The sequence below is a fragment of the Phyllostomus hastatus genome, unplaced genomic scaffold, assembly GCF_019186645.2.
Source record: "Phyllostomus hastatus isolate PE091 unplaced genomic scaffold, TTU_PhHast_1.1 phas_scaffold_193, whole genome shotgun sequence".
Taxonomy (NCBI): Eukaryota; Metazoa; Chordata; class Mammalia; order Chiroptera; family Phyllostomidae; genus Phyllostomus; species Phyllostomus hastatus.
Window position 1 is genome coordinate 2,934,235 of NW_025334015.1, and position 15,332 is coordinate 2,949,566.

The window sequence follows — 15,332 nt, forward strand, 5'->3', positions numbered from 1 at the left end:
GAGCCCCACTGTGTACTCAGAATCAGGGTGTGCTGGTCAGTCCTTCTGGGCTTACACTCAGGGCTGGTGTGTCCTAGGGCGATGCCACTGCCTCCCTGACACCAGAATGTTCTGGTGTCAGGTTCAGCTTCTCCCTTACTCTGCTTCTGACACAGAGCATCTGACTGTTTATTGTCTTAACTGGAGCTGACGCCCAAACTGTCTCAGAGTGAATCAGGCCATTTGCTCACAGTGACACTTAAGGAAAGGAGAGTGTCTTTCTCCTGCCAACTGAGCGGAAGGAGAAAGAAAAGGGACTCTCCTCATGTCTTCACAGCGATGATAAATGAAGAAATTACAGGGCAGATACCGCACAATGTTGGGACAATGCCATCCAGACATTTCAGGCCCTAAATCTTTGATGAATCAGAGAGTGAAATTGAATTTTCTTTAACTGTGTGATGTTTGGGAGGGTCTCAGTTTAAAATAAAAGAGAACAACTAGTCTGTTTGGACTGTGTAAATGGCATAAGATTTTCTTGATTTACAGTTGCTTAATTTTACCCAAATAGGTCCCATTTGGACACACATCACAATGAACTGATAGAGCTTTTTGAAACTGTGGCTTCCCAGATCCCACCCCAAGACCTGCTGCACCCATGAGGAATGGGGCCTGGGGTCGGATAGCCATGCGGGCTGAGACAGCACTTTTTTAGGGTTTGAGTCTTCTGTAACCTTTGTGTAGAAGCAGGATGAGTCTGTTTACAGTTACAGAAAGAGACACCTTGGAGAGTGAAAGTTTAAACTTATTAAAATACATTTTTTTCTGAAAGAATTTTTATTAGCCAGTTAGCTTTATTATATTAGTAACTGTAAAAAGTTCTTTTTAAAATTAAAATTCTAAGAATAATGTGTTAAAATAAGCAATCCAGAACTGATGTGAAGCCGCACAGATTGCTGGGACAACAGATGTAAACCAGGCCTGTGCTGGACAGACTGGGGCCTATGGCTACCTTAGTTAGTTGTAAAGAAGCGAGAAATCTGAAATTTAGAAGATTCTCCCTAGCTGCTTCCCAGCCAGGCGAAAGTAGAGAGTCACAGGATTCAAACCGTATTTAAATTGCGATGTTTATTAGATAAAGCTTTTTGGAGGTCTTAACTAATCAAAATGGTTTAAAATGGGACGATCTGCTGCCTCCCTTCTTTAGCAAGACCCCTGGGGCTTCTGTAATTACAGTGTTAAACCCGGAAATGAATTCTTGGCTTGCAGCTCGACGCCTCTTATGAGAACGATGTCCTCGACGATGAGTCTGTGTTTAATGATCTTGTTGGAGGCGGTGTTGAGACTGAAGAAGGTGGAACAGGGGATAATGGCCACGAGGCTTCCTGGACCCCTAGGAGCCACAGGCAAAGTGGTGGAGGCAGTGCAAATGCTCCCTGTAATGTGTGAGTTTGGTTGGAAATCACCATGGAAAAGATTAAAGGCAACGGGAATTGTTTATTTCTTCTGAGCCAGAAAAATAGCTGGAAACAACGGCACAAAATTGATCCTTCATTATTCTTTAATGTGACTTTACTGCCAGCCATGCCTGTGGCATCTTAATAAGCACAAACTCAGAGGCCCTGTCCTTGCCCAAAGGGATGAATTCATCTATTCCAAATAGAGAAATCCTTCTACCCTTAATTATACTGTAAGACTTTTCAGGATAAAGCAAGACACCCTTCCTCAGGAAGGGGCACCCCAGGCTCGCTCTCCCAACCATCACACTGCTCAGGGAGCATTTCTGGCTGACCCCCCCACTCTTGTTCATCCAGGGCAAAGTACTGGTAACTCCTGGGCAAAGCCGCTAACGTCTTCCTTCTCTCCCCTGCAGTTCTTACTCGATCTTAAGTACAGCGCCTTCCCCTGCTCTCTCATTTGGTGATGGCATATTGGAGCGGCGGTCTTATGAGGACCAGGGCTCGGGGGAGATGGCACCCCTGACTGTTATCTGCCAGCCTGCACAGGTAAGGCAGACTGCTAGGGCCCGTCCTCAGCGGCACTCAAGGTTCACTGAGCACCTGTTGACTAGTATGAGGCCTGTAGATATGAAAATGCAAGACTTTGACTGCCAGCATCTGGGCCTAGGCTGATAGGGAAGGCTCTTTCGCAGAGAGGAGAACATGTTATCGATATAGTAGTAAGAGTTTTTCTAGTTCATAGGTCGTTGTGAAAATAAAAGGAAAATAGGGTGGGGGAATGAATGGGTGAAACAAAAGTTGAAGAGTAATAAGAGGTACAAATCCAGTCATAAAATAAGCCAGTTATGGAAATATAATATAAAACAGAGAATATAGTGAATAATATAACTTAGTATGGTGGCAGTGGTTACTAAATATATCATGGTGATCATACCATAAGGTGTATAAATATCGAATCACTATATGCACACCTAAAAGTAATATAATATTGTATGTCTGCTATACTTTAATGAAAATTATTAAATAAGAATAATAAGAAATAATAAGAATAAGGCTGCTGGCACAGTACCTGGTGGATAGTGAGCATTCGGTGTATGTATACTTGATAATGCCAGAAACTGCAGAATGAAGAGTCAGAGAGGTAGTTTCAACAATAAAAGGGCAAGTTGAAAGTTCAAATTTGTTGAGAATTAAGAGATTAGGTTGATTTGGCTGGAGCCCAGGGCTTGAATTAGGGAAGAGAAAGGGGAGATGGAAAGACTGCGTCACATCCCATACAGTAACTTTCTCAGGGCAACTGGCAGCTGATGGAACTGCTGCCAATGGGAAGCTGGCAGCACTAAGGAAACTGAGAACAGCTGACTCTCAGAAAGAAGATGTGGAAACATCTATAGTGATGCACCAGCACTTACAGAAACCAAAGTCATTCGGACTTGCCTTTGACTAGACTTGCCCATTTCACCACCCAGAAGTAGCAGTTGTCCTCACAGAACCATTTCTGGAAGCAGCAGCATGTATGTAGTTGGACAACAGAGCCTAAAAATTGTGATTAGAATAGGGAAAGCAGGGCCTCACTGTTGGAAGAGACCACTGGGCCACATGGCCCAACCACTGCATCAGAGATGAGGCAGACGTATTTGTGATAATAAAAGTCCTCACTCCCTGAGAAGTCGATGAAGCGTCTCTTCAGGGGAGGACACTGTCCCACTAGATGGCTTTCTTTACACGCTAGCTAGTTTTGCCTCTGAGCTGCAGCTCAAGCGGAGTTCATGTTAGTGTTGGCCAAACACCACTTTTACTAACAACAGCAGTAGCTATAATAATACCATTTTCATAACCCTTCTTATTTGGCAAAGCACCCGAAGTTCATTTCATCTGAACCTCAAAATAACTTAAGGTCTGTAGGATGAGTCCTACCACCCCCAATTTTACAGACAGGCCAAGTTACATTGTACATTAGCAAAGCCTGTTCTAGAGTTCAGTCACCTGGTACCAAGACGTGTCTACTTTCTCATGTTTTCCCCACTAATAGCCTTTCTGTGTTTGCAGCCTCTGAGGGTCAGCAGTCAGCCTGGCCCCCAAAAGAGATGCCTGTTTGTGTGTCGGCATGGGGAGAGGATGGATGTAGTGTTTGGGAAGTACTGGCTATCGCAGTGCTTTGATGCAAAAGGTGAGTAGCTGGTCGGCCTGTTCAACATTGCTATTCTTATCATGGCCTCTAGGGAGCACAGTCAAGCTACATTTATCTAGATGGAGGCATTTATGGTTAGGTGGGCAGTAGAAAAACCTGTGATGTATTACATTCATAAGTCCTTCCTTGGTTGCCTTGCGTGTTAGGGAAGAGGTGAGTATTCGTGTGTGCATCCTGTAAACTGGGACACCAGGGGCCAAAGGCAAATGTTTTGCTTATGGTCATATGGCTACATCAGAGACATGGACAGATGTCCCAGCATCAATTCACCCTGACTTATTTTGGCTCCATTTTCCTTTGAGTAACCTGTTTAAGATAAGGAGACTTATATATCACAGAGAAGCCTCCTGCTTTAGAGAGTCTGCTTGCTATTTTTACTTAAAAATTATCTCTTGACCTGACTAGCAGGCTCAGTTGGTTGGGCATTATCCCACAAAGCAAAAAGTCACTCTTTCAATTCCATTCAAGGCACATGACTGCATTGTGGGTTCTGTCCCTGGTCGGAGCGTGTATAAGAGGCAACCAGTCAATGTCTCTCTCTCACATCAATGTTCCTATCTCTCTCTCCCTCCCTTCTTTCCCAAGTCTCTAAAATTAAATAATAAAAACTTTTAAAAAATACCTTATTTCTTGTCACTTTTGTCAGAAGAATAGAAGAGTGGATTCCAAGACATTCTAACAAAGCAAAAGTGTCAGCCTTGATATTTTCTAGAGAGCTCAATTTAGTCTCTTTGGCCAAAAAGCAATGGAAATAGAGAGGCTGTCAGGATCAGCAGAAGTCCTAAGGATACCAGAAATTCACAGCCTTCGTATGACTTTTTTCCTAGGCCGCTACATACGCACCAACCTGAACATGCCTCATAGCTTACCTCAGCGGAGTGGTGGTTTCCGGGATTATGAGAAAGATGCTCCAATAACTGTGTTTGGATGTATGCAAGCAAGACTAGTGGGTAAGCATCAGAGTAATTGCACAGCCACTCCTGGCCACATCTTCAGAATTCTGGTTTCAGTAGGTGTGACAAGACACTTTGTAAGGGACTCTATAACTTTTCTATAAGTAGTACATTTCCTCAAGGGATTTCTTATGTAACCATTTAGTTTAGGACACTGTGCTTAGCCCAGGGTTGGTTTACCAAAATGAATGAGGTGTGATTTCTGTTAAGGGCATATGGTCCACTGATAGGACGAGGTCAGGATTGATGTGGCAGAGAGGTCAGTTCCTAGCACATGGTGAGGAGCAGGGAACCTTGGAATAGCCAGATGTATGGAGGCCAATTAACCCTTTGAAGAGGCCCAGTTCTTTTCAGAGAACCTTGTCCTATTCAATTAGCTAACATGCATCAATTGATCAATTCTTCGTGAAGTGACTATGCTAGTGTTGGGGATCCAAGCGTGAGTCCCCACCCTCAGGGAAACAACTTATAAGTACATAAATATTTTACAATGTGGTATTCAAAAATAAAACTATGCATAGGAGAAAAAACAAACTGTGTACACAGAATTATGGAAGCACAGCAGATCCAGATGGCAGTAGAGTAGGTAGAAGTTGCACTCACCTCATCCCAAGTCCAAAATGGAATTACAGCTGAAACAGAACAATCAACCTGAGTGACCTGCTGAAGACCAGCTGAACAGAAGTCTTACAACCAAGGATGTACAGAAGAAACTACATCTATACTAGTAGAAAGGGTGGAGAAGCAAAAAGGGCTGGCCCTTCACACAAGTGCAGTAGTTGAGAATCTGTAGGAATATCTGAGCGGAAAAGGTCGCCCCTGAGGAGTTTGGAGCCTCAACCCCCATGCTTGACTCTCGAGTCTAGAACACTACAGCCAGGAAGAAGAGCCCACATAACATCTGGCAGTGAAAATCAGCAGGAATCTGTCCACCAGAAAGAGAGAGGAGTCTTCTAGAGACCAAGGTGTCCTCTTAAAGGGCCAACGCACAAAATCTCATTTGCAGCTACTTATCTTGGGAGCTCCCACAGAGGGAGGGCAGCCCAGAGCAAACTGTAATTGTGTGAGGATAGACTGGGCTGTGTGGCTTTGAGGAGAGGACTAAAGGGAAGTTGCCAGGGTACCTGTGCTGATCCCCTCTCCCACACCATCTGAAGATGCCATCTTTCCTGGGTGGAACACTCCCTTCCATACACCATCAGCGTGGGGAGGTCAAGAGTCTCATGCTCCCAACTCCCTGTGGCCCAGCCCTGCTGAGCTCAGGCCCACCTAGGCCCTCAGTGCAGACTCTCTTGGATGGCCCCGAGGAGGTCTGGGCAGCCTCAGGGAGATACTGAGTTGTGTGGCTCTATGGCAGGGCCCGCTGGTTCACACACTCACTGATACTGCTGTTCCTCCTGTGCAGAGGAACATTCACATGGCCATATCCTGATGACTATGCCGGCCTCACGTTTTTAAATATATTATATTGATTATGCTATTACAGTTGTCCCATTTTTCCCTCTTTATTCCCCTCTGCCCTGAAACCCACCTCCCACCCACATTCCCCCCACCTTAGTTCATGTCCATGGGTCGTACATGTAAGTTCTTTGGCTTCTGCATTTCCTATTCTATTCTTAACATCTTCCCATTTTGTACCTACCATTTATGCTTCTTATTCCCTGTGCCTGTTCCCCCATTCTTCCCCACCTGCCTCCCTACTGATAACCCTCCATGTGATCTCTCTTTCTGTGATTCTGTTCCTGTTCTATTTCTTTGCTTAGTTTGTTTTTGTTTTTTTAGTTTCAGTTGTTGATACTTGTGAGTTTGTTGTCATTTCACTATTCATATTTTTGATCATCTTCTTTTTCTTAGATAAGTCCCTTTAACATTTCATATAATGAGGGCTTGGCAATGATGAACTCCTTTAACTTGACCTTATTTGGGAAGCACTTTATCTGCCCTCCCATTCTAAATGATAGCTTTGCTGGATAGACTAATCTTGGATGCAGTTGCTTGCCTTTCATGACTTTGAATACTTCTTTCCAGCCCCTTCTTGCCTGCAAGGTTTCTTTGGAGAAATCAGCTGACAGTCTTATGGGAACTCCTTTGTAGATAACCCTCTCCTTTTCTCTTGCTGCTTTTAAGATTCTCTCCTTCTCTTTAATCTTGGGTTATGTGATTATGATGTGCCTTGGTATATACTTCCTTGGGACCCTGAGCTTCCTAGATTTCCTGGAAGTCTATTTCCTTTGCCACTTCTTTGGGACTCTGTGAACTTCCTGGATTTCCTGGAAGTCTATTTCCTTTGCCAAATTAGGGATGTTTTCCTTCATTATTTTTTTCAAATAAGTTTTCAATTTCTTGTTCTTCCTATTCTCCTTCTGGCACCCCAATGATTCGGAAGTTGGAACTTTAAAGTTGTCCAAGAGGTTCCTAAGCCTCTCCTCATTTTTTGCATTCTTGTTTTCTTCATTTTGTTCTGGTTGAATGTTTATTTCTTCCTTCTCCTCTACATCGTTGATTTGAGTCCTGGTTTCCTTTCCTTCCCTGTTGGTTCCCTGTACATTTTCCTTTATTTCACTTTGTATAGACTTCTTCATTCTGCGACCATACTCAACCATTTCTGTGAGCATCCTGATTACCAGTTTTGAACTGTGCATCTGATGGGTTGGCTATCGCTTCATTGCTTATTTCTATTTTTGGAGCTTTGATCTTTCATTTAGGCCATATTTTTTTTTGTCTCTGAATGCCAGTTATGTTGTAAGCAGTGGAGCCTTAGGTATTCACCAGGGTAGGACAACCCAAGTTATGATGTTGTGATGCCATATGTGGGGGAGGGGTCAGAGAGGGAACAATGGCACTTGCTTTGGCTCCCTGCTGGTTTTCAGTCACTTCTGCTGCCCACAAGCAAATTGGGCCCTTCTGGTGCTGATTCCTGGGTGGGTGTGTTTGTGTATATTCTAGGACCCAAACGAACTCTCCTGTGAGGCTGAGAGTTTCTCCTGCTTGCTGGCCTCAGCCATATAAACTTGAAACTACAACTCAATACAAAGGTCAGCAGGCACCTGACATATGGCAACTAGCCTTGGTGTACCCTGAATCCTTTGCTGAGTGGCCTCTGATGTAGCACTAGGACCAAATTTGAATCTGCATCAATCTAATGAACACCAGTCACACCTACCTGTTGATTCACTGAAAATGTCACTCATCTCACACACTGCTTGAGGCCCTTTCACTGACTCAGCCTAACAGGCAGTTTGCAGCCAAAGGCAGGTGGAGCCAGGTCTGAGGGTAATTGGACCTATTGCTGACCTTTATCTAGGGTTGAATAATGGCTGAAGTGGCCTTGGTGTAGAGCTTAGCCCCTCCCATGCACACCCAGGTCCATCAGAGGAAGCCACAAACTACGGATTATTTTGTAGCTCCAAATAGGAAAACCAAGGTCAGTCACAGGTAGTGTCTGATATTGACCTACACTAGAGTTTCTCCCAAGTGGCCCCAGAACTAACACACACAGTAGCGGGCTTCAAATGACATCAGAGTACACACCAATAAAATCTGCAAGTAGTGCACCAAAAGGGAGATTGCAGCACACACCAGACCCTGCTGGGGCAAATCCACTTCAGGGGATCAGCCTGTGAACAGCAGTTAGTACAGTGTGGTCAAGGTCAGTTCTCACAGTCAGCCAGCCTGTGGGTCAACCACTCACAGATGGGCCAAAACCAGTTGACACTCTACTATAACAGTGGGCCTCAGATAAACCACACAAGGGACATTCCAGGAGAATCTAGTTCAGGTGATCAGGGAAACTGTGCCACTGAGCGCCACAGGACACATACTACCAAGACAGGGAGACAAAGCAAATCTATATAATACACAGAAAAATAGAGAAAGGAACTCAAAATGGGGAGACACAGAAACATGCCCCAAATAAGAGAACAGGAGAAATCCCCCCAAAATAAAAACTACCATACTTTTCATACTATAAGGTGCACCTCCCAAATTTGGGAGGAAATAGGGGCGTGTCTTATAGTCCGACTGTAGCTTGCTTGGCTTGCTGCCGGTAGGGGCTGTGGAGCAAGGTCACAGGAGGCAGGAACAGGGTTGCCGCTACATTTTCCTTCCAAATGGGGGGGGGTGCATCTTATAGTCCAGAAAATATGGGTAGATGAATTGGAGGCAAGTAATCTACAAGAAACAGATTTCAAAACAACTGTTACAAGGATGCTCAAGGAACTTTGGTGGAAGAATGGGTGAAGTTAATGAGAACTTCAACAAAGAGATAGTAAGCATAAAAAGGACATAAAAACCAAAAAGAACCATTCAGAAATGAAGAACACAATATGTGAAATGAATAGCATACTAGAAGGAATCAATAGCAGGTTAGATGCATCAGGGGTCAAATCAGTAATTTGGAAGACAAGGAAACACCCAATGAGAGAAGCACCCAATGACAAACAATAATTTTTAGAAATGAGGATAGTTTAAGGGACCTCTGGGACAACATGAGTGTAACAGCAACTGCATCATAAGGGTACCAGGAGTAGAGGGGAGAGAGCAAGGGATTGAGAACCTCTTTGAAAAAACAACAACTGAAAACATCCATAACTTGGTGAAGGAAGAAGACACACAAGTCTAGGAAGTATAGGGAGTCCCAAACAAGATGAACTCAAAGAGGCTCACAACCAAGACACATCATAATGAAAATGGCAAAGGTTAAACACAAACTAAAAATCTTAAAAGCAGCAAGAAAAAAACAGTTACCTACAAGGGAGCTCCCATAAAACTGTCACTGATTTCTTGAAAGAAAATTTGCCAGCCAGAAGGGATTGGCACAAAGTATGGAAGTGATGAAAAGCACGAACCTACAAACAAGACTATTCTATCCAGCAAGGCTCTCCTTTAAAATTAAAGGAGAAATAAAGAGCCTCGCAAAAAGATGAAGCTGAAGGAGTTTATCACCTCCAAACCAGTATTACAAGAAATGTTAAAAGACTTCCAAAAAAAAAAGAAAAACAGAGTTACATAAATATAAATAATAAAGTGGCAGTAAATATGTTATCTGTCAATAATCATTTTAAATGATAATGGCTTAAATACTCCAAGAAAAAGACATAGGGTAGTTGAATGTATAAGAAATAGGACCCATATATATGCTATCTTCAAGAGACCCACTTCAGATAAAAAAAAAAACAAACTAAAAGTAAAGGAATGAAAAAAGTATTTCATGCAAATGGAAACAATAAAACCTTGGGTAGCAATACTTACATGAGACAAAACAGACTTTATAGAACTGCCTGGTATGTTTCAATTCACTGGATGTCATTCCACAAAGTGAAAGGTCACTGGTTTGATTCCTGGTCAGGGCACATGCCTGGGTTGTAGGTTTGGTCCCCAGTTGGGGCACATTGGAGAGGCAACCGATTGATGTTTCTCTCTCACCTTGATTTTTCTCTCTCTTTCTCTCTCTGTTCCCTTCTATCTAAACATAAATAAGTAAAATCTTTTTAAAAAATAGACTTTATAGCAAAGGATATAAGAGACAGAAAAGATATAATGTTAAGGGATCAATTTAATAAGAGGATATAATCCCTGTACCCATTTATGCAACCAACATAGGAGAGCTTAAATCTATAAAGCAAATATTGATAGACATAAAAGGAGAGATTAACAATAATACAGTCATAATATGGGCACGTTTACACACCCATTGACATCAATGGATAGATCTTCAGGAAAGAAAATGAATAAAGAAACAGTGACCTTATTGACTCACTAGACCAGATGAATTTAACCAATATTTTCAGAGCATTTCACCCCAAACAAGCAGAATATACATTCTTTTGAAGTGGATATGTAAATTTTCCAGGATTGACCACATAGGCCACAAAACAAATCTCAATAAATTTAAGAAGACTGAAGTCATATGAAAAATCTTCTCCAAACACAATGGTATGAAACTAGAAATCAATTACAAGAAAAAAAAATTTTAAAAATACACAACCACATGAAGGCAAAATAAGTTTACTAAAAAAAAAAATAGAAAAAAGAAAGGTGACCAATGATAGAATGATATAAAGGGAAAAAAATCAAAAGATATCTTGAGACAAATGAAAATGCAACAACCCCAAATCTATGGCACACAGAAAAAGAAGTCCTAAGAGGGAAATTCATAGCCTACCTCAAGAAACAGGAAAAATCTCTAACCTTATACCTAAAGGAACTAGAAAATGAACAAAGTGAGGACAGGGGAGGAAATGACAAATATCAGAACAAACATAAATGAAATAGAGTCTAAAAAAATGTAAAAGATCAATACTATTGAAAGATGGTTCTGTAAAAAGATAAACAAGATTAATATACTTTTAACTAGGTACATTAAGGAAAAGAAGGGACAGGACCTTAGTAAATAAAATCAGAAATGAAAGAGAAGTGATAACCAACAACACAGAAATACAAAGAATTTTAAGAAAATATTACAAACAACTATATGCCAATGATGGGACAGTCTGGAAAAATATATAAATTCCTAGAAACATACAATATGCAAAGACTGAATCAAGGAAAAACAGAAAATCTGAACATACCAATAACAACTAATGAAATTGAAGCCATAATTAACTATCAACAAACAATACTCCTGGACAGGATGCTTTCACTGGTAAATTTTACCAAACATTCAAAGAAGAAAGAACTAACATCTATGCTTCTAAAACTATTACAAAAATTAAAAACAAGGGGAGACCCCTAAGCTTATTTTATGAGGCCAGTATTAACCTGATTCCAAAATCAGATAAAGACACTACAAAGAAAGAAAATTATACCCCAATATACCTGATGAAGATGGCTGCAAAAATCCTCAACAAAATATTGACAAACATAATTCAGCAATACATCATAAGATCATGCAGCATGATGAAATGGGGTTTTTTCCTGGGATTCAGGGCTGGTACAATATCTGCAAATCAACATGATACATCACATAAACTAAATGAAGGATAAAAATCACATGATCATACTATAGATGTAGATATAACATTTTACAAAATCCAGGACCCATGTCTGATAAAAACTCTCTGCTAAGTAGGCATAGAGGAAACATACCTCAACATAAAGAACGTCGTAATTGACAAACTCAGCCAATATCATACTCAATAGGGAAAAACTAAAAGCATTTCCCTTAAAATCAGGAGCAAGACACAAATGTCCGCTCTCATCACTCTTATTCAACATAGTATTGGAAGTCCTAGCCATAGCAATCAGACAAGAAAATGAAACAAAAGTCATTCAAATTGGAAAGGAAGAAAAAAAAACCTATCATTATTTGCCTATGACATGATATTCTACATAGAGAAGCCTAAGGATTCCATCAAAAAACTACTGGAACTGATAAATGAATTCCATAAAGTAGCAGGATATAAATATTCAGAAATAGGTTTCATTTGTATATGCTAATAATTAACTATTAGAAAGAGAAACTAAGAAAACAATATCATTTACAATTGACTCAAATAAATAAAATACCAGCAATAAATTTAATCAAGAGGTACAAGGCCTGCATTTAGAAAATTATAAGAAAACAAAGAAAAATTAAGGGAGATATAAATGGTAGTATATACTGTGCTCATGGATAGGAAGAACTGACATCATTAAAATGTCCATACTACCCAAAGGAATGAATAGGTTCAGTGTGATTTCTACTGAAATACCAATGGCATTTTTCACAGAACTAGAACAAAAAATCCAGAAATTTATGCGGAACCACAAAAGACCACAAATAGCCACAGAAATTGTGAGAACAAGAAAAATGTTGGTTATCACACTATACAAGTCCATAGTAATAAAAACAGCATGGTACTGGCATAAAAACAGACATGAATTATCAATGGAACAGAATATAGAGCTTAGAAATAAACTCATGCCTGAATGTCAATTAATATTTGATAAAGGAGCCCAGACTGGTGTGGGTCAGTTGGTTGGAGCATTATCACTCATACTGATAGCACCAGCTTGATTCCTGGTCAGGGCACATACCCTGGTTGTGGGTTCGATCCCCAGTAGGAGCACATATGAGAAGGCAACCAATAAATGTTTCTCTTTCACACTGATGTTTCTCTCTCCTCCACCCCTGCCTTTATCTCTAAAACATCAATAAACATATCACCAAGTGAGTATGTTTGTGAGTATTTAAAATCAATAAATGCATAAACAAATGGGACTACATGAAACTAAAAGCTTTTTGCACAACAAAGGAAACCATCAACAAAACAGAAAGCCAACTTATTGAATGGGAGAAGATATTTGCCAATGATACATTGGATAAGAGGTTAATATGCAAAATTTATAAAGAATTCATACACCTCAACGCCGAAAAAATAACAGCAATCAAGTTTAAAAATGGGCAAGAGTACCTGAATTGACACTTCTCCAAAGAGGATATACAGATGACTTATGAAAAGGTGCTCAGTGATAATAATCATCAGAGAAATGCTAATTAAAACTACAATGAGGTATCATTTCACATCAGTCACAACAGAATGACTTTCATCAATAAAAATCAATAAGTCAACAAGCAATTGTTGATAAGGATGTGAAGAAAAGGGAACTTTTGCACTCTTGGAAATGCAGACTGGTTTAGCCACTGTGGAAAACTGGAGGGTCCTCCAAAAATTAAAAATGAAACTGCCTTATGACTCAGCAATTTCTCTTCAGGGAATATATTTGAAGAAACTGGAAACACTAATTTGAAAGAATAAGCAGCATCACTTATAATAGCCAAGGTATAGAAGCAACTCAAGTGCCCATAGTAAATAAGTAAATAAAGAGATGGTACATATATATATATATATATATATAATGGAATATGACTCAGCCATAAGAAAGAATGAAATCTTACCATCTGCAACAGCATGGATGTACCTAGAGATTATTGTGCTAAGTGAAGTAAGTCAGTCAGAGAAAGACAAATACCATATGATTTCACTTATATGTGAAATTTGAGGAACAGAATAAACGAATAAAAAAATAGAAACAGACTCATAGATACAGGGAACATAATTATGGTTGCCATGGGGAAGGCATGTTGGAGGACTGAGTGATATAAATGAAAGTATTGAGAAGTACAGATTGGCAGTTACAAAATAGTCATGGGGATGTACAGTACAGCATAAGTAATGTAGTAAAAAATATTGTAATAACTATGTATGGTGCCAGGTGGGTACAGAAACTACAGGGATACAGTTTGTAAAGTATATGATTGTCTAACCACTGTGCTGTACACCTGAAACTATTTTTTAATTTTTTGAATTACAATTATATTTTATTGTTTATGCTATTACAGTTGTCTTAATCTTTCCCCCTTAATCCCCCCACTCCATCAGACAATCCCCACACCGTTGTCCATGTTCATGGGTAATGCATATATGTTCTTTGGTTACTATATTCCCTAAGCTGTACTTTGATCCCCATGACTATTTTGTAACAACCAATTTTTATTTCTTAATCCCTACACTTTTTTTGCCCACCCCCCTGATCCTTTCCCATCTGGCAACCATCAAAACATTCTTTATATCTATGATTCTGTTTCTGTTCTGCTTGTTCATTTATTTTGTGTTTTAGCTTCAATCATTGATAGATATGTATTTATTACCATTTTATTTGTTCGTATTTTTTATGTTCTTTTTCTCAGAGAAGACCCTTTAACATTTCATATACTAGTGGCTTGGTGATGATGAACTCCTTTAGATTTTTCCTGTCTGGGAAGCTCTTTATCATGATAGCTTTGCTGGGTAGAGTAATCTTGGTTTTAGGTCCTTGCTTTTCATCACTTTGAATGTTTCTTGTCAATCCTTTGTAGCCTGCAAAGTTTCTTTTGAGAAATCAGCTGATAGTCTTCTGGAAACTCCCTTATAGGTAACTAACTGCTCTACTCTTGCTGCTTTTAAGATTTTCTCTTTGTCTTTAGCCTTTGGCATTTTAATTATGGTGTGTCTTGGTGCAGGCCTCTTTGGGTTCATCTTGTTTGGAACTCTGTGTTTCCTGGACTGTATGTCTACTTCTTTCACCAAGTTAGGGAAGTTTTGTCATTATTTTTTCAAATAGGTTTCCAATTTCTTGCTCCCTCTCTTCTCCTTTTGGCACCCCCATGATGCGAATGTTAGTATGCTTGCAGTTGTCCCAAAAGCTCTTTACTCTGTACTCATGTTTTTGGATTCTTTTTTCTTCTTGTGTTCTGATTGGGTGCTTTTTGCCTCCTGATATTCTAAATCACTGATCTGATTCTCCGCTCTACCCCCTCCACTGTTGATTCCCTGTAAATTGTTCTTTATTTCAGTTAATGTATCCTTCATTTCTGACTGGTCTTTTCATGGGTCCATGCCCTCTTTTATGCTGCTGAGGTCCTCTCTAAGTTCACTGAATATCCTTATAACCAGTGTTTTGAACTCTGCATCTAGCAGACCACATGTCTCCATTTTGTTTAGTTCTCCCTCTGGAGTTTTGCTCTGTTTCTTCATGGGCCATGCTTCTTTGTTTCCTCATTTTGGTGGACCCCCAGTGTTTGTTTCCACATAATATGTAGAGTTGCTACAACTCCCTGGCTTGGTAGAGTGGCCTAATGCAGTAAGTGTCTCATTTGGTCCAGTGGCACAGCCTCCTCTATCACCCAAGCTGGGCACTCGAGGTACACTCACTGTGTGGGCTGTGTATACTCCTTTCCTGCAGACAAGCCTTGATTGCCATTAGCAGGTCAATGGGAGGGATTTACAC

The 15,332-nt window shown here is 40.3% G+C and overlaps 1 protein-coding gene across 1 annotated transcript in view; it reads left to right on the forward strand.

The window, feature by feature from the left end:
* Nucleotides 1–15,332, forward strand: part of UBASH3B (ubiquitin associated and SH3 domain containing B) — a 152,485-nt gene that overhangs the window by 112,449 nt on the left and 24,704 nt on the right. The window contains exons 7-9 of the mRNA XM_045860279.1: nucleotides 1,853–1,985; nucleotides 3,489–3,609; nucleotides 4,458–4,580. Of these exons, the coding sequence (XP_045716235.1) occupies nucleotides 1,853–1,985; nucleotides 3,489–3,609; nucleotides 4,458–4,580 (377 nt within the window). The remainder of the gene's footprint in view (nucleotides 1–1,852; nucleotides 1,986–3,488; nucleotides 3,610–4,457; nucleotides 4,581–15,332) is intronic.